The sequence below is a fragment of the Eubalaena glacialis genome, chromosome 10 (assembly GCF_028564815.1).
Source record: "Eubalaena glacialis isolate mEubGla1 chromosome 10, mEubGla1.1.hap2.+ XY, whole genome shotgun sequence".
Taxonomy (NCBI): Eukaryota; Metazoa; Chordata; class Mammalia; order Artiodactyla; family Balaenidae; genus Eubalaena; species Eubalaena glacialis.
In genome coordinates this window covers 19,621,004-19,641,171 of record NC_083725.1, presented here as the reverse complement: position 1 = coordinate 19,641,171, position 20,168 = coordinate 19,621,004, and the positions used below count along the sequence as shown (strand labels likewise).

The following is a 20,168-nucleotide window of genomic DNA, read 5'->3' as shown; positions in this document are numbered from 1 at the left end:
GTCACAATTACTGAGCCCACGTACCACAACTACTGAAGCCCGCGCAACTAGAGCCCGTGCTCCACAAGAGAAGCCACCCCAATGAGAAGCCCATGCACCGCAACGAAGAGTAGCCCCCACTCACCGCAACTAGAGAAAGCCCACGTGCAGCAACGAAGACCCAACACAGCCAAAAATAAATTAAAAAAAAAAAAATTCACTCACATTTTCAGGATATTGATAAAGTCACACACATGCCCAGGGTAAGGTGCTTGCTCAAAAACTACCTAAGAAGACCATAATCTTTCACTTTGGGCTTAACCTTAGGCTCAGTGCAAGCCGAGCTAAATGCTGAAGGAGAGTCTTAACACAGAGCCAATCTGCAAAGACTAGGAAAGGTTTTCTCTCTCTCTTTCTCTCTCTTTGGCTCCTGGTATTCAAGGAAATCTGTCAAAACGCTACCTGAACACAAGTTAAGCAACAGTCTTCAGTGACTACAATGGCAAGGAATATGCCCTCTAGAAAAACAGTTGAGTAAATTCATGAAACAAATGTACCACTACAGCCTTCAACAATTCCAAAAAAAAAAAAAAGTCAAACCTTGGGGAAGGGGAAAATCTGATTTCCACAGGTAATATATCATAACAGTAAAATGTCCAGTTTCAACAAAAAAATCACAAGGCATTCAAAGAAATAGGAAAGTATGGACCATTCAAAGGAATAAAATATATTGACTAAAACAGTTCCCAAGGAAGGTCAGACTGGAATTATTAGACAAAGACATTGTCAAACAACTGTCTTAAACATGCTAAAAGAGCTTAAAGACAAATGAAAATGAAGATACAGCATACCAAAACTAATGGGATTCACCAAGGGCAGTGCTGAGAGGAAACTATGTTGCAGTAAACAGCTACATTAAAAAAGAAGACTTGAAGAACACTACAAACACTTAAGAATTAACACCTCAAACTCTTCCAGAAAAGGGAACAGTAGGGAACACTTCCTAACTCATTTTGTGAGGCCAGCATTTCTCTGATACAAAAGTAAGATAAAGACACCACAGGAAAATTATAGTCTCTAATACTCTTATGAATATATATATATATATGCAAAACTCCTCAACAAAATACTAGCAAACTGAATCTAACAGCACATTAAAAGGATACACATCAGGGCAGGAGTCAAGATGGTGGTGTGGGAAGACGCGGAGTTAGTGTCTCCCTACAACTAGGGTGTCTGCTGGCTGCTGCTGGGGGACTCTGACCCTCAAGGAGACAGGAGGAACCCCGGAGTGAACCGGTAGAACGTAGGGGAACTGAGGGGGGGAGGAGAAGTGGAGGCCAGACAAGATCGGCCTTCCTGAGACTGGGGAGATCAGGAGAGGCAGGTGGGAGGGACTCTCCGGGAAGAGCAGGAGAGGAGCAGACAGCGATCACCTGGCCCACTCGGGCCAGGGGCCTGCTGAGCTCCCAAGCCGGTTCCCCCCACTCCAAAGCCCAACCAGGCCGCGTGGGTCCTGGGGGCGTAGGAGGGAGGCCAGGGAGATCAGGAGTGGCAGGTGGGAGGGGCCCTTGGGGAGGACAGGAAGAGGAGTGGTGGGCAATGGCCTGCTCACTCGGGCACGGGGAGGCTTCTGAGCTCCCAGGCTGGTCCCCTGCCCTACAAGGCCCCCCCTTCATACCCCTGCCCGGCTGCATTGGTCCTGCGGGCATAGGAAGGAGGCCGGGGAGATCGGGAGACACAGGCGGGAGGGGCCCTCCCAGACCCCAGACCAGAGGAGCAGGAGAGGAGAGGAGGGCGTTTGCCCCGTCCACTCAAGCCCAGGAAGCCTGCTGGGCTCCCAGATGAGGTCCCCTGCCCTCTGAGACAAGGGGTGGGGGGCACGCCTGGAGCCCTTCAGTTCCATGAGCCTAAGCCCCACCCCCCACAGCCCCCAGGGCCTTTTCCAGCCCTGTGGGTCCTGAGCATTGGCCCCGCCCACCACCCAAACCTCCCCCTTGCTTAGGGCCCACTCTCCACAGCCAGTGCCATCCCCCTCCTGCCCTCCGCCTTTTTTTTTTTCTTTTCCCTCCTCCTCTTTTTTACTACTGTGGTACTGATGTTCCTTCCGGTGTTTGATTCATCTATATTTTTATTTTTACATTCTTTCTAACATATCTGTTAGTTTCCTAGTTTAATTTTATTTTTTACTTTGTTATCGCTCTTTCTTTTTTTTTTTCTTGCCACCCCACGCAGCTTGTGGGATCTTGATTGGCGAGCCCAGGGTCGGGCGGAAGCTCCTGCAGTGGGGTTCGAAGTCCGAACCACTGTACTAACAGAGAACCTCAGACCCCAGGGAATATTCATTGGAGTGAGTTCTCACAGAGCTCCTCATCTCAGCACCAAGACCCAGCTCTACCCAATAGCCTACAAACTCAAGTGTTAGAAGCCTCAGGCCAAACAACCAGTAAAACAGGAACACAGTCCCACTCATAAAAGAAAAAATTAGATGGCAAAAAAATACGTCACAGATGAAGGAACAAGGTAAAAACCTACAAGACCAAATAAATGAAGAGGAAATAGGCAATCTACCTGAAAAAGAATTCAGAGTAGTGATAGTAAAGATGATCCAGAATCTCGGAAACAGAATGGAAGCGCGGACTGAGAAAATACAAGAAATGTTTAACAAAGATCTAGAAGAACTAAAGAACAAACAAACAGAGATGAACAACACAATAACTAAAATGAAAAATATACTAGAAGGAATCAGTAGCAGAATAACGGAGGCAGAAGAACGAATAAGTGAGCTGGAAGACAAAATGGTGGAAATAACTGCCAAGGAGCAGAATAAAGAAAAAGGAATGAAAAGAATTGAAGACAATCTCAGAGACCTCTGGGACAACAATAAACACACCAACATTCGAATTATAAGGGTCCCAGAAAAGAAGAGAAAAAGAAAGGGTCTGAGAAAATATCTGAAGAGATTATAGTTGAAAACTTCCACAATATGGGAAAGGAAATAGTCACCCAAGTCCAGGAAGCACAGAGAGTCCCATACAGGATAACCCCTAGGAAAAACACACCAACACATATATTAATCAAACTAACAAAAATTAAACTCAAAGAAAAAATATTAAAAGCAGCAAGGGAAAAACAAAAAATAACATACCATAAGATTATCAGCTGATTTTTCAGCGGAAACTCTGCAGGCCAGAAGGGAGTGGCAAGATGTACTTAAAGTGATGAAAGAGAAAAACCTACAACCAAGATTACTCTACCCGGCAAGGATCTCATTCAGAGTCAATGGAGAAGACAAAAGCTTTTCATACAAGCAAATGCTAAGAGAATTCAGCATCACCAAACCAGCTTTACAACAAATGCTAAAGAAACTTCTCTAAGCGGGAAACACAAGAGAAGAAAAAGACCCACAAAAACAAACCCAAAACAATTAAGAAAATGGTAATAGGAACATACATATCCTATATAATAACCTTGAATGTAAATGGATTAAAGGCCCCAACCAAAAGACACAGACTGGCTGAATGGATACAAAAACCAGACCCACACATATGCTGTCTACAAGAGACCCACTTCAGACCTAGGGACACATACAGACTGAAAGTGAAGGGATGGAAAAATATATTCCATGAAAATGGAAATTAAAAGAAAGCTGGAGTAGCAATACTCGTATCACATAAAATAGACTTTAAAATAAAGACTGTTACAAGAGATAAGGAGGGACACTACATAAGAAGATATAACAATTATAAATGTTTATGCACCCAACATAGGAGCACCTCTATGCATAAGGCAAATGTTAACAACCATGAAAGGAGAAATTGACAGTAACACAATAATAGTAGGGGACTTTCAACACCCCACTTACGCCAATGGACAGATCATCCAAACAGAAAATAAATAAGGAAACACAAGCTTTAAATGACACAATATACCAGACAGATCTACTTGATATTTACAGAACATTCCATCCAAAAGTGGCAGAATACACTTTCTTCTCAAGTGCACACGGAACATCCTCCAGGATACATCACATCTTGGGTCACAAATCAAGCCTCGGAAAATTTAAGAAAACTGAAATCGTATCAGGCATCTTTTCTAACCACAACACTATGAGACTGGAAATCAATTACAGGAAAAAAACTGTAAAAAAAACAAATACATGGAGGTTAAAAAGTGTGCCACTAAATAACCAAGAGATCACTGAAGAAATCAAAGAAGAAATAAAAAAATACACAGAAACAAACGACAATGAAAACATGATGACCCAAAACCTATGGGACGCAGCAAGAGCAGTTCTAAGAGGGAAGTTTATAGCAATTCAATCTCACCTCAAGAAACAAGAAAAATCTCAAATAAACTATCTAACCCTACACTTAAAACAACTAGAGAAAGAAGAACAAAGAAAACCCAAAGTCAGTAGAAGGAAAGAAATCATAAAGATCAGAGCAGAAATAAATGAAATGGAAACGAAAAAAACAATAGCAAAGATCAATAAAACTAAAAGCTGGTTCTTTGAGAAGATAAACAAAATTGATAAACCCTTAGCCAGACTCATCAGGAAAAAAAGGGAGAGGACGCAAATCAATAAAATTAGAAATGAAAACGGAGAAATCACAACTGACACTGCAGAAATACAAAGGATTATAAGAGACTACTACCAACAACTGTATGCCAATAAAACGGACAACCGTGAAGAAATGGACAAATTCTTGGAAAGGTACAATTTTCCAAGACTGAACCAGAAAGAATTAGAAAATATAAACAGACCTGTCACGAGTAATGAAATTGAAACCGTAATTAAAAATCTTCCAACAAACAAAAGTCCAGGACCAGATGGCTTCAGAGGAAAATTCTATCAAACATTTAGAGAAGAGCTAACACCCATCCTTCTCAAACTCCTCCAAAAAATTGCACAGGGAGAAACACTCCCAAACTCATTCTACGAAGCCATCACCCTGATATCAAAACCAGACAAAGATATCACAAAAAAAGAAAATTACAGACCAATACCATTGATGAACATAGATGCAAAAATCCTGAACAAAATACTAGCAAACACAATCCAACAGCACATTAAAAGGATCATACACTATGATCAAGCAGGATTTATCCCAGGGATGCAAGGATTCTTCCATATACACAAATCAATCAATGTGATACACCACATTAACAAATTAAGGAATAAAAACCACGTGATCATCTCAATAGATGCAAAAAAGCTTTTGACATAATTCAACACCCATTTATGATAAAAACTCTCCAGAAAGTGGGCATAGAGGGAACCTACCTCAACATAATAAAGGCTATATATGACAAACCTACAGCAAGCATCATACTCAATGGTGAAAAACTGAAAGCATTTCCACTAGGATCAGGAACAAGACAAGGATGTCCACTCTCGCCACTCTTATTCAATATAGTTTTGGAAGTCCTAGCCACAGCAATCAGAGAAGAAAAAGAAATAAAAGGAAAACAAATTGGAAAAGAAGAAGTAAAACTGTCCCTATTTGCCGATGACATGACACTATACATAGAAAATCTTAAAGATGCCACCAGAAAACTACTAGAACTAATCAATGAATTTGGTAAGGTTGCAGGATACAAAATTAATGCACAGAAATCTCTGGCAGTCTTATACATCAACAACGAAAAATCAGAAAGAGAAATTAAGGAAATGCTCCCATTTACCACTGCAACAAAAAGAATAAAATACCTAGGAATAGGGCTTCCCTGGTGGTGCAGTGGTTGAGAGTCTGCCTGCCAATGCAGAGGACACGGGTTTGAGCCCTGGTCTGGGAAGATCCCACATGCCACGGAGCAGCTGGGCCCGTGAGCCACAACAACTGAGCCTGCGCGTCTGGAGCCTGTGCTCCGCAAAAAGAGAGGCCGCGATAGTGAGAGGCCCGCGCACCGCGATGAAGAGTGGCCCCCGCTCGCCGCAACTAGAGAAAGCCCTCACACAGAAACGAAGACCCAACACAGCCAAAAATAAATAAATAAAATAAATAAATTAAAAAAAAAAAAAAAAAAAAACCTAGGAATAAACCTGCCTAAAGAGGCAAAAGACTTGTACTCAGAAAACTATAAAACACTGATGAAAGAAATCAAAGACAACATAAACAGATGGAGAAATATACCATGTTCTTGGACTGGAAGAATCAACATTGTGAAAATGACTATACTACCCAAAGCAATCTACAGATTCAATGCAATCCCTATCAAACTATCAATGGCATTCTTCACAGAATTAGAACAAAAAATCTTACAATTCGTATGGAAACACAAAGGACCCCGAATAGCCAAAGCAATCTTGAGAAAGAAAAAACGGAGTTGGAGGAATCAGGCTCGCCGACTTCAAATTATACCACAAAACTACAGTAATTAAGACAGTATGGTATTGGCACAAAAACAGAAATATAGATAAATGGTACAGGACAGAATGCCCAGAGATAAAGCCACGCACATATGGGCACCTAATTTACGACAAAGGAGGCAAGAACATACAATGGAGAAAAGACAGCCTCTTCAATAAGTGGTGCTGGGAAAACTGGACAGCTACATGTAAAAGAATGAAATTAGAAAACTGCCTAACACCATACACAAAAATAAACTCCAAATGGATTAAAGACTTAAATGTAAGACCAGACACTATAAAACTCTTAGAGGAAAACATAGGAAAAACACTCTTTGACATAAACCACAGCAAGATCTTTTTTGACCCACCTCCTAGAGTAACAGAAATAAAAACAAAAATAAACAAATGGGACTGAATTAAACTTAAAAGCTTTTGTACAGCAAAGGAAACCATGAATAAGACAAAAAGACAACCCTCAGAATGGGAGAAAATATTTGCAAATGAAACAACAGACAAAGGATTGATCTCCAAAATATACAAACAGCTCATGGAGCTCAATATGAAAAAAAAAAACCAATCCAGTTAAAAAATGGACGGAAGACCTAAATAGACATTTCACCAAGGAAGACATACAGATGGCCAAGAAGCACATGAAAAGATGCTCAACATCACTAATTATTAGAGAAATGCAAATCAAAACTACAATGAGGTATCACCTCACGCTGGTCAGAATGGGCATTATCAAAAAAGCTAGAAACAATAAATGCTGGAAAGGGTGTGGTGAAAAGGGAACCCTCCTGCACAGTTGGTGGGAATGTAAATTGATACAGCCACTATGGAAAACAGTATGGAGGTTCCTTAAAAAACTAAAAATAGAACTACCATATGACCCAGCAATCCCACTACTGAGCATATACCCTGAGAAAACCATAATTCAAAATGAGACATGCACCACAGTGTTCACTGCAGCACTATTTAGTAGCCACCAATAGCCAGGACATGGAACCAACCTAAATGTCCATTGACAGATGAATGGATAAAGAAGATGTGGCACATATATACAATGTGTACAAACTCAGTCATAAAAAGAAACAAAATTGAGTTATTTGCAGTGAGGTGGATGGACCTAGAGTCTGTCATACAGAGTGAAAAGTAAGTCAGAAAGAGAAAAACAAATACTATATGCTAACGCATATATATGGAATCTAAAAAAACAAAAAAAATGGTACTCATGACCTAGTTGCAGAGCAGGAATAAAGAGGTAGACATAGAAAATCGACTTGAGGACATGGGGTGGGAAGGCGAAGCTGGGGCGAAGTGAGAGTAGCATTGACATATATACACTACCAAATGTAAAAGAGTTGGCTGGTGGGAAGCAGCAGCATAGCACAGGGAGATCAGCTCAGTGCTTTGCGATGACCTAGAAGGGTGGGATAGGGAGGCTCAAGAGGGAGGGGATATGGGGACATGTGTATGCATATGGCTGATTCGCTTTGTTGTGCAACAGAAACTAACATGGGGGCTTCCCTGGTGGCGCAGTGGTTGAGAATCCGCTTGCTAATGCAAGGGAGATGGGTTGGAGCCCTGGTCCGGGAAGATCTCACATGCCATGGAGCAACTAAGCCCATGTGCCAGAACTACTGAGCCTGCACTCTGGAGCCCACAAGCCACAACTACTGAAGCCTGCGTGCCTAGAGCCACAGGCTCCGCAACAATAGAAGCCACCACAATGAGAAGCCCGCACACCACAACAAAGAGTAGCTCCTGCTCGCCACAACTAGAGAAAAGCCCACATGCAGCAACAAAGACCCAACACAGCCAGAAATAAAAAAATAAATAAATTTATAAAAAAAAAGAAAGAAACTAACACAGTATTGTGAAGCAATTATACTCCAAAAAAGATTAAAAAAAAAAAAAAAAAAAAGGATATACATCATGAGCAAGTGGGATTTATCCCAGGAATGTAAGAGTGGATCAGTATAGGAAAGTCAATCCATGTAATATACCACATTGATAGAATGAAAGAATATAACACATGACCATCTCAACAAACAGAAAAGGCATTTGACAAAATCTAACATCCTTTCATGAGAAAAACACTCAGAAAAACATCAGAATAGACAGAAACTTTCCCAACAAAATAATGGTAACCTATGAAAACCCAAAGCTAACAACATAATGTCGAAAAACTGAAAGCTTTCCCACTAAGATCAGGAATAAGACAAGGATGCCCACTTTCACCAGTGATACCCAACATTGTACTGAACTTCCAGCCAGAGCAATTAAAAAAGAAAAAGAAATAAAGGGCATCCAAATCAGAAAGGAAGAAGTAAAACTATATCCAGATGACATGATTCTATATATACAGAAACTCCCAAAAGAATCCACAATAAATCTACTAGAGGTAACAAACAAATTTAGCAAAGTTACAAGTCACAAAATCAACATACAAAATTATTTGTGTTTCTATACAATAGCAGTTGACAATCTAAAATGGAAATTGATTAAAAAACTCCATTTACAATAGCATCTAAAAGAACTAAATACCTGGGAATAAATCTAACCAATGATGTGAAAGGCCTGTGCACTGAAAACTATATAGCATGGATGAAAGAAATTAAATAAGTTCAACTAAATGGAAAGACATCCTGTGTTCATGGATTGGAAGACAAATTGTTGAGATGTTAATACTATCTAAATAGTCACATATTCAATGCAATCTCCATCTAAATTCCAACAGACTTTTTTGCATAAATTCTCATGGAATTGCAAGGGACCCCAAACAGCCAAAACAATCTTGAAAAAGAAGAACAAAATTGGAGGACTCACACTTCCTGGTTTCAAAAGTTACTATAAAGCTATAGTAATCAACAAAGCATGGTACTGGCACAAGTAAAGACCAATGGAATAGGACTGAGAATCCAGAAATAAACCCATACACCAATGGCTAACTGATTTTTGACAAGGATGCCAAGTCCCTTCAAAGGGGAAAGAACATTCTCTTTAACATGCTGGAACAATTAGATTTCTACATGCAAAAGAATGACATTGAACCCCTAACTCACACTACATATAAAAATTAAAATGAATACACAACCTAAATATAACAGCTAAAAGCATAAAACTCTTAGAATAAACTCTAAGGGTAAATCTTTGTGACCTTAGATTTGACAATGAATTCTTACATATAATACCAAAACCACATGAAACAAAAAAAAAAAACAAACAAGATAAATCAGACTTTATCAAAATTAAAAAGATCTGTGCATCAAAAGACATTATCAGCCAAGTGAAAATTTTATAGGATGGGAGAAACTACTTTCAAATCATGTATGAATTCAATATCCAGAATATATTTGCAAATCATATATTAAGAGTTCAACACCAAGAATACATAAAGAACTCCTACGGCTCAACAAAAAGATAATCCAATTTTAAAAAATGGGCAAAGGACTTAAATAGACATTTCTCCAAAGAAGATATACAAATGGTCAATAAGCTCATGAAAAGATGTTCAACATCATTAGTCAGTAGGAAAATGTAAAATCAAAACCCCAATGAGATACCACTTCATACCCATGAAACAACCCAAGTGTTCATCAACAGATGAATGGATAAACAAAATGTGGTATATATATCCAATGGAATATTACTTAGCGATAAAAAAGTATGATGCTGGATGAACCCTGAAGACATGCTAAGTGAAACAAGCCAGACAGAAAAGGAAAAATAAATTATGATTCTACTTATATGAAATATCTATAACAGGCAAATTCATAGAGACAGGAAGTATATTAGAGGTTATAAGGGGCTTACAGGGAAGTGGTAATGTGGAATTATTGCTTAATGGGTACAGAGGTTCTATTTGAGGAAATGAAAAAGTTTTGGAAACAGTGGTGATGGGAACACGAAACTGTGAACGTAATTAATATCACTGAATTGGACACTTAAAAAATGGTTAAAAATGACAAATTTTATGTTATATATTTTACCAAAATAATAAAACCTAAAAAAAAAAATTAGTCATGGAAAAAGACTGAATGACTATACAAACACGTGACTTAAATTAAAATAAAAATTATAAGATATTTTTTCAAAGCCAAAAAAGAAAAATATGAGAAAACAAAATGGAAATAGATATCTTCATGTGCTTTGAAGGACTTAAATTTATTTGATGGTAATGTTATCTACTAATAAGAAAACAAATAACAGAAACATCATTAAAGTCAATGGAAAGGAATAGAGATGCTAAAAAGAACATACATCCCAAAATCTATAGTAACTGTTATGTTGTGATTTATAATAAGAAACATATATTTGGTCCCCATTTCTGGCACAGAGTTCCTAAAACTCTTGGAATTTCCTGTGACGAGAACAATAAAGGAGTCTTTTTTTATGTTAATGAGTAAATTTGGGGAAGCACCTAAGAATGGGGGATAGTTGCCAGGAGAACCAACCCTGTGATTAGAGCGTTGGAACTTTCGGTCCCACCTCTCTGACCTCCAAGAAGGGCATAGGGAGATGGAAGCTGATTCAATCACCAATGACTGTGATGATTTCATCAGTCATGCCTATTTAATGAGGCTTCCATTAACACCCAAAAGGATGGGGTTTAGGAAGTTTCTGGGTTGGTGAACACTTGCAGGTATGGGGAGAGTGAAATGCCTGGAGAGGGCATGGGAGCTCCATGCCCCTTCCCCATACCTTGCCCTACGCATCTCTTCCATCTGGCTGTTCCTGAGTTATTTCTTTTTGTAATAAACCAGCAATCTAGTGAGTAAACAGGTTTCTTGAGTTCTGTGAGCCACTCTAGCAAATTAATCAAACCCAAGAAAGGGGTCACTGAAATCTATAGCCACTGATAACCTGTGTTTTCAAATGGCGTCTGATGAGGCTGGAAAGGACAATCTTGCAGAACTTGAGCTCTTAACCTGTGGGATCTAACACTATCTACGGGTAGGTCCGCTGATGTCTGGATAATTCCCTGGATGTGTACAGGGAACCCCTCTTCGCCCCCTACCACACACACTGGAAGTGGTGACCAGAACTGCTATGGTAATATATATATTTATGGCCATCTAAAGTTAGAATATTTAAAATGTTGAAGACCCTTAATACTTAAAGATTTCTAGAGTTGGAGAAGTAGTGATGCACTTTGTAAAATATAATAGGTAGATATAATATATATTAAAAAGGCAAAATTCAGAAAACAGTACTCTGGCTTCTACCTTGTAGAAGCATATAAATTTTCAATTAAGATAAAAGGGTAGAAAAACTACTTATATATTGGTCTAAATATATTATTTACCTTTGGTTGATATAGTGAATCAAAGTATAAATAACATCTCGAAGAACAAAGGCCCAAGCTCCTCCTAAGCCACTCTTTATATCGTTCATTAATAAACTAACAAACAGGTGATATATTTTAAGAATTCTATGTTTTTTATAAACATTATTTGTCTCAACTGCTTGCTCACATATGGCTAGAAGAATTTTCTGATAGGAATCCTAGAAAATAAAGATACATTTAGTAAAAACTTGCCTAATCACATATACTCAGTCCATAATACATATATTTTTTATTCAAAATACAGAATTCTAAATTATAGAATTTTGTTGTGGGTTTTGATATCAAATGCAAAATATTACATTAAGAAAATTACTATCTTAAACCTAAAAAACTAGTGTCAATTTACTTAGTTTTCAGAGAGTAAACAATAATAGTATATCCTTAAAATATACATTTTATATATATATGTATATATTCCCTGAGCCAACATGACTAAAATGTCATGAAATTCAGCCCTCATATGTGACATATTTCAATTAATACTGACAAGTAAAATACCAAGATATAAACTTGTAAATGAGTGTTTTTCTTAATTTATTCAGATAAATTTTCCATTTGTTTACTTTTTTTTCTCTTTAAGATGTACTTATACAGATTTTCTAACTGAAGAAGGAATTCTCCCTTCAGTTATTATACTAGTAATGTATACTTACAGGGCTTTTGGAAAGAATTTCTAAAATGCTTTTAAGCTTGGTTTTGTGGCAATTGCTGATATAGGCAAATGTCGCTTTAATCACATGTGATGGAAAATGAGGTGGATTAGGAGCAGGATCCAAATCCCTAAGAGTTATAGAAAAAAATACAGTCATCATTTTCTGAAAAAAATTATCAAGAAAAAACATTTTCTTGATAGACAAGTGAAAATCCAAAAAGAAAATTTAGATTACAGTAACCCCAAATTTTAAAATTATTTTCTACTGAAAACTAGACTTTTAATAAAATCACAAATGACATATCACAGTCTATATACATCAATCAGAATACCTAAATACTTTAACTTACTAGGACTTAGTCAATTTTAAATAATTTGCTTAAAAAATCTTTTATAAAGTTAATGGCAATTCCACGAATGAGACTTAATATCAATTCACTTCAGTTATGAATTAAAGCTCTATGCTAGTACTATAAACACAATAATATCTTAAGACACAGCAATCAAATACTACATCAAATGAAATTACATATGTAAAAGTATTTTAGTAGATATTATTACTATTTTATACGCTCAGCATTGTAGAGCATATAAAAAAAGTTAAGGGCATTTTCAAGTAGCTTACAATCAAGCTGAGAAAATAATTTTAACATTCATATACAACCAAGTGGGTTTCACATCCAAATGAAATTATAGTACAGTAAGATTCCCCTAGCAAAGGAGCATGATAAAGAAAAGGTGATACAGAAAGCCAAGTCATAGATAAGAAGAGAACAAAGAATAATGTGTCACGAAGAAGAAAATTTCATGAGACAGGAGATGGCAGAATGCTCAAATATTACAAAAAGATCGAGAAGAAAAAGGTCACTGAATTTGTGAATAAGGTGGTCGATTAAAAGATCAATTACTGTGGAGAGGCTACAGTAGAGCAGATACTTCAATTCAAAGGTAATTACTTTTAAAGAAACAGAATTTAAAAGCAGAGTACATGCCTAACAACTGAAATGGACATTTGAAGGTGTTAACCAATAAACTTCACAAGGTTCTGAAATTGCAGCTAATTCTCTAAGTTAAAAATACCCATACCCTGAAAAGTCACAGGGGTCAGTGCTTTGGCTGGCACCAGAAGTTGCTGGCTCATGTAACGTCATTAATAACTCCACCACAATCTCTGGTAAATTACTAATGAATAAATGATCAATCTGCAAGGATACAAAATTAAAATATATTTAAGTTTTCGTGTCTGTGATCTTTAAGACAGCTTAAGGGGCTCATGTTATTGCTTCATTTCCAAAATTATTCAAAGTGACCAAAGATCTAAGATCTGCAAGACATACAGCTAACTCCACTTTTTTCTGTTATGCAGCCGACCTACAGACTGAAAGGAAAATAGGGAAATCATACCAAACAAGACTCTCTTAATCCAACTCCTACGTTTAATTTTAAAGAATCATTTTAAGATATGGGGATATATGTATATGTATAGCTGATTCACTTTGTTATAAAGCAGAAACTAACACACCACTGTAAAGCAATTATACTCCAATAAAGATGTTAAAAAAATAAAATAAAATAAAAAGAATCATTTTAATGAGTAAGGCTTCAGGTCTAGCCTGAAATTCCTCAACCTAATCATCTTCCTGCCAACCAAATTCCCCACTGATCTATACTGCTCATCAATCTACATTTTACTCTTATTTGAGAACACTATCTCACTTAGAGAACTTTACTAGTAAGAATTCCCAGTGACTGGCAATAATCATCCCTTTGCTCCCTGCATAACTTTCCCCCAGATTTCTACTTGGTTGCTATCCCAAATTCTGAGGCTAGCTGCTACCCACATGCCCTGTCATCAATAGTAGGCTAAATCCTCCTGGACAGGAACAGATTCTTCATCATCCACTTCCTGCTACAGGGAGCCTCACAAAAGGCATAAGTTCTCTAAATATAAAGAATGGGTGTACTACATTACACCTCAGCCGAATGAATGAGAACTGTGAAGTCTTAAAGGTGGATTTGTTAGCTCTCCAAATAAGGAATTACAGTGCTTTAAACCAAAAGGCAAATGGCTGATTTATTATCTTTACTATCTTTACCTCTTCCACACAGAGGTTTGGAAACACTTCCTAATGTAACAAAAATATTCTGGAATGTGACACTAAAGAAATCTAACGATCCTAGCCTTTCCCTGGGCTCACACATTAGTTGTCATGTCATCATTTCCAAGGTTTAAGCCCTTTTAAAAATCCAGCCCCGGGGCTTCCCTGGTGGCTCTGTGGTTAAGAATCCACCTGCCAATGCAGGGGACACGGGTTCGAGCCCTGGTCCGGGAAGATCCCACATGCCGCGGAGCAACTAAGCCCGTGCGCCGTAACTACTGAGGCTGCGCTCTAGAGCCCGCAAGCCACAACTACTGAGCCCGCGTGACACAACTACTGAAGCCCGCATGTCTAGAGCCCGTGCTCCACAACAAGAGGAGCCACCACAATGAGAAGCCCACACACCACAACGAAGAGTAGCCCCCACTCACCACAACAAGAGAAAGTCTGCGTGCAGCAATGAAGATCCAACACAGTCAAAAATAAATAAATAAAATAAATAAATTTAAAAAAAAATCTAGCCCCATTTTCAGTATATCTGGAATAAGTAAGGACAAACTGGCCAAATCTGATTAATATCAGAGGAAAAATTAGTGAGTTTCCCTGCACACAGATGACAGCTGACTTCATTAATTTCATGATTCTCTAACAAGTCAGATCTGTAATGTTTAGCTAAGGTACATATAAATTATTCAGATATCTAGGTATAGCTAAACAACCTTATAACTGTAAATATTCTAAGCATTCAACAACGGACAGCTTTAGAAGACTCAAAGACTGATAACAGTGGTACCAACACATCCACAGAAAAAAGAATCTTAATTGTTTCATAGAAACTGCATATTAGAGAAAGAGAAAAAATTAACTTATAATGACAATGCTAAATGAAATTGAGACTAATAAAAATTAGATTTATGCCTTTAACCAAGAAGCTAAGAAATTATTTTTAATTTTTACCTCTCTTCATTCTTGAGACTGGTGTTTTAATCAGGGTTTAATGTAATCACGCTTCCCTTCTAGACTTACTCTGACTCAAAACTGCTATATTTTGGTTTGAACACATAAAGAAGAATAGTAAGAGTAGGCTTGCTCAGAAGTCTAAGCTGGGAGATTGGGTAAAAGGGGCTAGAGGGAGAGTGTCTTTCATAACATCCATACCCCCTGGCATGCCAACATTCTGTTCCAACTGCCTTTTGGGGAGGGAGTACCTCTACTCACCATCTGCCTCCAGACTACAGACTTACAACCAGTTCTGACTGGGAATGGCCCACCTAAGCAACTGAGAGTCTTGCTGTTCCACTTCTTGGTTCAACACAGATAACTGGGCAACAAAAAAAGAGTCTCTTGAAGTTTATCCAATTGTAATACTAATGTTGACCAAGCTTGGTTAGTCATCCCTTACTCACATTAAAAAAAAAAGTTGGAGTGACCAATCCTCTTTTACTTTAAAAAGTTTCCATATGTATTTTAATATAAGTTGCCTCAAATAATTTTAGATATATATAAATTACTATAAAACAAACAGAAATTGTTAGTTCCTTTTTAACTTTACTCCATCTTTCATCAAATAATGAGTACTCAATATATACTAGATAGTTGGGATACATCTGCAAAAAAGAAGAAAGAAAAAATCCTACCTTCACAGTACTTATAGTGGAGAAGGTTGATAAAAACCAATGAACATAATTCATAAGTAAGTTACATCATATGTTAGAAGGTAGTAAATGTCATGGAAAAAACAGGGTATGGGAACCTGGGATTGTACTTTTCCTTGAAAAGTGAAGGGCTTGATGAGATTAAAGAGGAAGTGAAAAAGATTTTCTATACCTTGTTCAGTGTTGTTTGAATTTAATAACCAGCTTGCATTCATGTATTACTGCCAATTAAAACAAAATTTTAAAAGAAAAAGTGGTAAAATTATTCCAGTTTCTAAAGAATTTCTGATTAAAAATATTTCATTTAAAAGCTAATCAAAAGGAGAGAACACTGTACAACAATAACAAAAAATTAATGGATTGCCTATGTTAGATAGTGATTATCACATAGTATTAAATTTAATTGCATAAATGATGAATAAATAGCCTTAAAGTTTTAAAGTTACACCTCAGATCAATTAGGGGATAAAAAGTACAGTAGATGTTGAAGTCATACCTGTTTTCCTAATAAGTTTTCATCTTTAAGCATATCATAGACTTTGGTAGCAGTCTTTCTTTGTTGTGCCATCCCACTGTCTCCTGTATCCTCATAAGCAAAGTATGGAAGAATATTTACAATAATCTTTGGAAAGCAGTCTGTCAGAAGACTTTTCCAATCCTCTTGAATCTGATTAGCAATGGACTTTACCTCATCAAAATGACTTCTAATCACCAGATGTGGAATCAAAACTTTATAACAAGACCTACAAATATAAAAATTACAATGTATATTAAAATGTATACATTTTTAATATACATTAAAAATATAATGCTTCAAAGTAAAATTTTATAATATAGCCCTTAAAATAATAAACTGGTTTTGGGAATTCCCTGGCAGTCCAGTGGTTAGGACTCCATGTTTCCACCATGGGTTTGATCCCTGGTCAGGGAACTAAGATCCCTCAAGCTGTGTGGCACGGCCAAAAAAAATAAAAATAAAAATAAAAAAATAAAATGGTTTAATAAGCATTAGAGTATCACTTTATCTAGATCATTAAGTACCCTTACTCTAATTTTATAAATGGAGAAATGAAGTTAAGTGAATTCTAAATAGTCACACTAAAAAAAAAAGAGATCACCCTAATAGTGTGATCAAAAACAAGTGAAAATTGAATTTATTTCTTCTGCATAATCAATTTATGCAAAATTATTATAAAGTGAAAGGTGAAAGCAATTAATAAATTCAAAGAATAAATGTAAATATTATTATTGCCAAAATGAACAAACAATAAGGACGACTAAACAACTACAAATTGCCTTCCCATCATCCTGATACCTAAACATTATTATTTAGTTGTTTCAAATCTCTCCATTTTCAAAATTTTCTTCTCCAGACTTGGAGTTAGCAAAATAAATACCTGTACATTAAACTTTAAATCAAACAGAAATAATGACTAAGTGGCCCACAGTCAAGCAACAAATAAGAAAAATAAGGCAGAAATAATCAGCCACTAATAATTTACCTTTGATTTTTCATAGGGAAGATTATTAAATATTAAAGCTGAAAGAGACCTTAACGATCTCTATATGTAACTCCCTTACTTTAAAGATTAAGAAAGCAAGTCCCAGAGGGTGTTCCCTTACTTTAAAGATTAAGAAAGCAAGTCCCACAGTAAATGTGGCTTGCCTGAAGTCATGTAGCTGGCTACTGGCACAGCTAGGACCAGATCCTAAGTCCACTTCAATACATTGCCATTAAAAAACGCTGCAACACTCACATTATCATTAATACCTAATTTTAAATTAAATATATTTCACATGTGACAGACATAAACCTACCTGTAGAAATCTTTAATGTTTGTGTAGTTTAATAAAATAAAAGGAAAAGAAGATAAGCTGTATTCTGTATCTTGAAGATTTAGCCATTGCAATACCAGATAATCCAAATGAGAAGCCATGAAGTCTTGTAAATGTCTATATCCAAAAGTTTCAGAAACTTTCTCTAAAACCTATACAAATCAAAAAAGAAGTCAATGTTTTAAGAAAATAATGAAATAATAAATGATTTAAATCCTTAATATTTATTTACAGTATGACTTTAAGCATTCATTTAACTTTTCTATACCTTGATTCACTCATCTATGAGATGGAGATAATAAAGGACCCACTTGAGCAAAACTCAACAAGAAAAATGTATTTAATATAATTACTCAGTGCCTGGTACATAGCAAACCCTCAATAAATGTTAAATGAATAAAAACAGAAAAATATGTTTCAATTTTTAAGATTTGATTATATTTCATTATAAAGTAAAACAATTCTTCTCAGTCCTAAACCCAAATGAGAAAAATCCAAACACTATATTCCATGTACAATAATAATTAGGTAGTGTAACTGTATAATTTTTTTTTAAAGTAACTTCTTACTTTAATACTGAGAGGTAAAAGTTTAACTATCTAGACTGATTACTTATAGGTTGGCCTATTGTAAAGCTCCACTGGAAACCATGCTAGTTATATCAAGCCATGATCTATCACTGGTTCATCATGTAAAAATCTAGGATGTAAAGGCTTGGAACTTCCCAAACCATTAATGCTGAGGTGTTGGAACAGGGGCAGGAGTAAGCATTCTACAACACTGTGTTGGACCCTGGTCTTCCTAATCATGCAACTTAAAAGCTTTAAAGCTCTAAAATTTGACTCCTGGCCCTGCTAGATCCCAATGTCCTGCTCCAGAATCCACTAGGCAAAACATGTACTACTCTTTTTTTCTCCGCTTCCCCCAATAAATACTATTCCAGAGGGCCTGGTCTGCATGATGACAGGTCACTCACTCTCGTTAGTTCAAGACTGCCTTGTGAAATGCTCTTAAACTTAATGTAAAAACTGACACTGTATACAAATAAATACACTATTTTAAAAGTTACTGCTTTCTAATATTCCAAATCTAAAAAATAAAACTGTCTCTAAGTCTTTAATAAATGCCACATTAAAAATCTAGCTTTAACCTTAATTGTTTAAAAGTTACCCAAGGAAGATTATAATAAAAAATATTCATGCACAGGTACCTTTTTAATGAGGTGAGGCTCTAATCCATTCTCTTTCACAGACTTGCATAGGGCGAATAAAGCCTGTTTTTCACATACAGGGCTATAGTATAACACCACAGCTATCATCATCAGTAAAATGGCCTTTCTATTACAAAGCTCATCCAAAATTTCAGAGTCTTCAGCTCTGTGGGACTTCGGAAGAATTTTAAAAACAATATGCAATGTTAATATTTAAATATTCCAAATAAACCAACCAGACTAAAACCAAAGTACACCACGACAACATCTAAGCAGCCCATGAACAGTTTTAAATTCTATAGTGATGGAGCTAAGAAGAGACATTATGAGAAAGGACCACAGTTTCTACAGTGGGAAAGACTGCTTTTGATAAGATCTTATAGAAAGAACTGCCAAACATTCCAATGGGTATAAAGCACTTTAAAGAAAAAAAAAGAGAAAAAGAAATTGCAGGAAAGTGAGAGACTAAAAGCTCTTCAACTACCAAGTATTACCTCCTAAGATGTTTACCATTGTAACTTAATATATAGCTCTTTATTCTTTAAAAATAGTATCATATGTATTACTAAAAAAACCAATAAAGTCATGCAACTAGATAGAATGATATATGCTTCTAGTTTAATAACCAATCATTCGTCCAACAGACATGTACATTTTTTGACTTGCTATACTTGGCAGAAGTTTCTCTTCACATTTGGAAAAAATTGCCAGTCACTGATCTTATTGCTATTTTTGGTACAAAAAAAAGTAAGGACCTAATTCCTTTACTAAATGGCAATCACTGACATGTTTGAAAATAGCTATGAGGTTCCCACTAAGTCAACTCCTTTACCTATTCCTTACAAAAGACAGATCTACAGACTCTCTAACATTCTAGCAATAGTTAAAATTTTAGTTTTACTGGGAACTAAACCCAACATGCTATGCAAGAGGGAGGAGATATGGGGATATATGTATATGTATAGCTGACTCACTTTGTTATGCAGCAGAAACTAACACACCATTGTAAAGCAATTATACTCCAATAAAGAT

General features: G+C 36.5%; 1 protein-coding gene across 1 annotated transcript in view; it reads right to left on the bottom strand.

Annotated features, from left to right (window-relative positions):
* Positions 1–20,168, bottom strand: part of ATM (ATM serine/threonine kinase) — a 143,577-nt gene that overhangs the window by 70,534 nt on the left and 52,875 nt on the right. Inside the window, exons 25-30 of the mRNA XM_061203887.1 lie at positions 19,137–19,310; positions 17,909–18,078; positions 16,587–16,833; positions 13,423–13,538; positions 12,338–12,464; positions 11,643–11,842 (exon numbers count right to left, since the gene is read on the bottom strand). Coding sequence (XP_061059870.1) covers positions 11,643–11,842; positions 12,338–12,464; positions 13,423–13,538; positions 16,587–16,833; positions 17,909–18,078; positions 19,137–19,310 — 1,034 coding nt within the window. The remainder of the gene's footprint in view (positions 1–11,642; positions 11,843–12,337; positions 12,465–13,422; positions 13,539–16,586; positions 16,834–17,908; positions 18,079–19,136; positions 19,311–20,168) is intronic.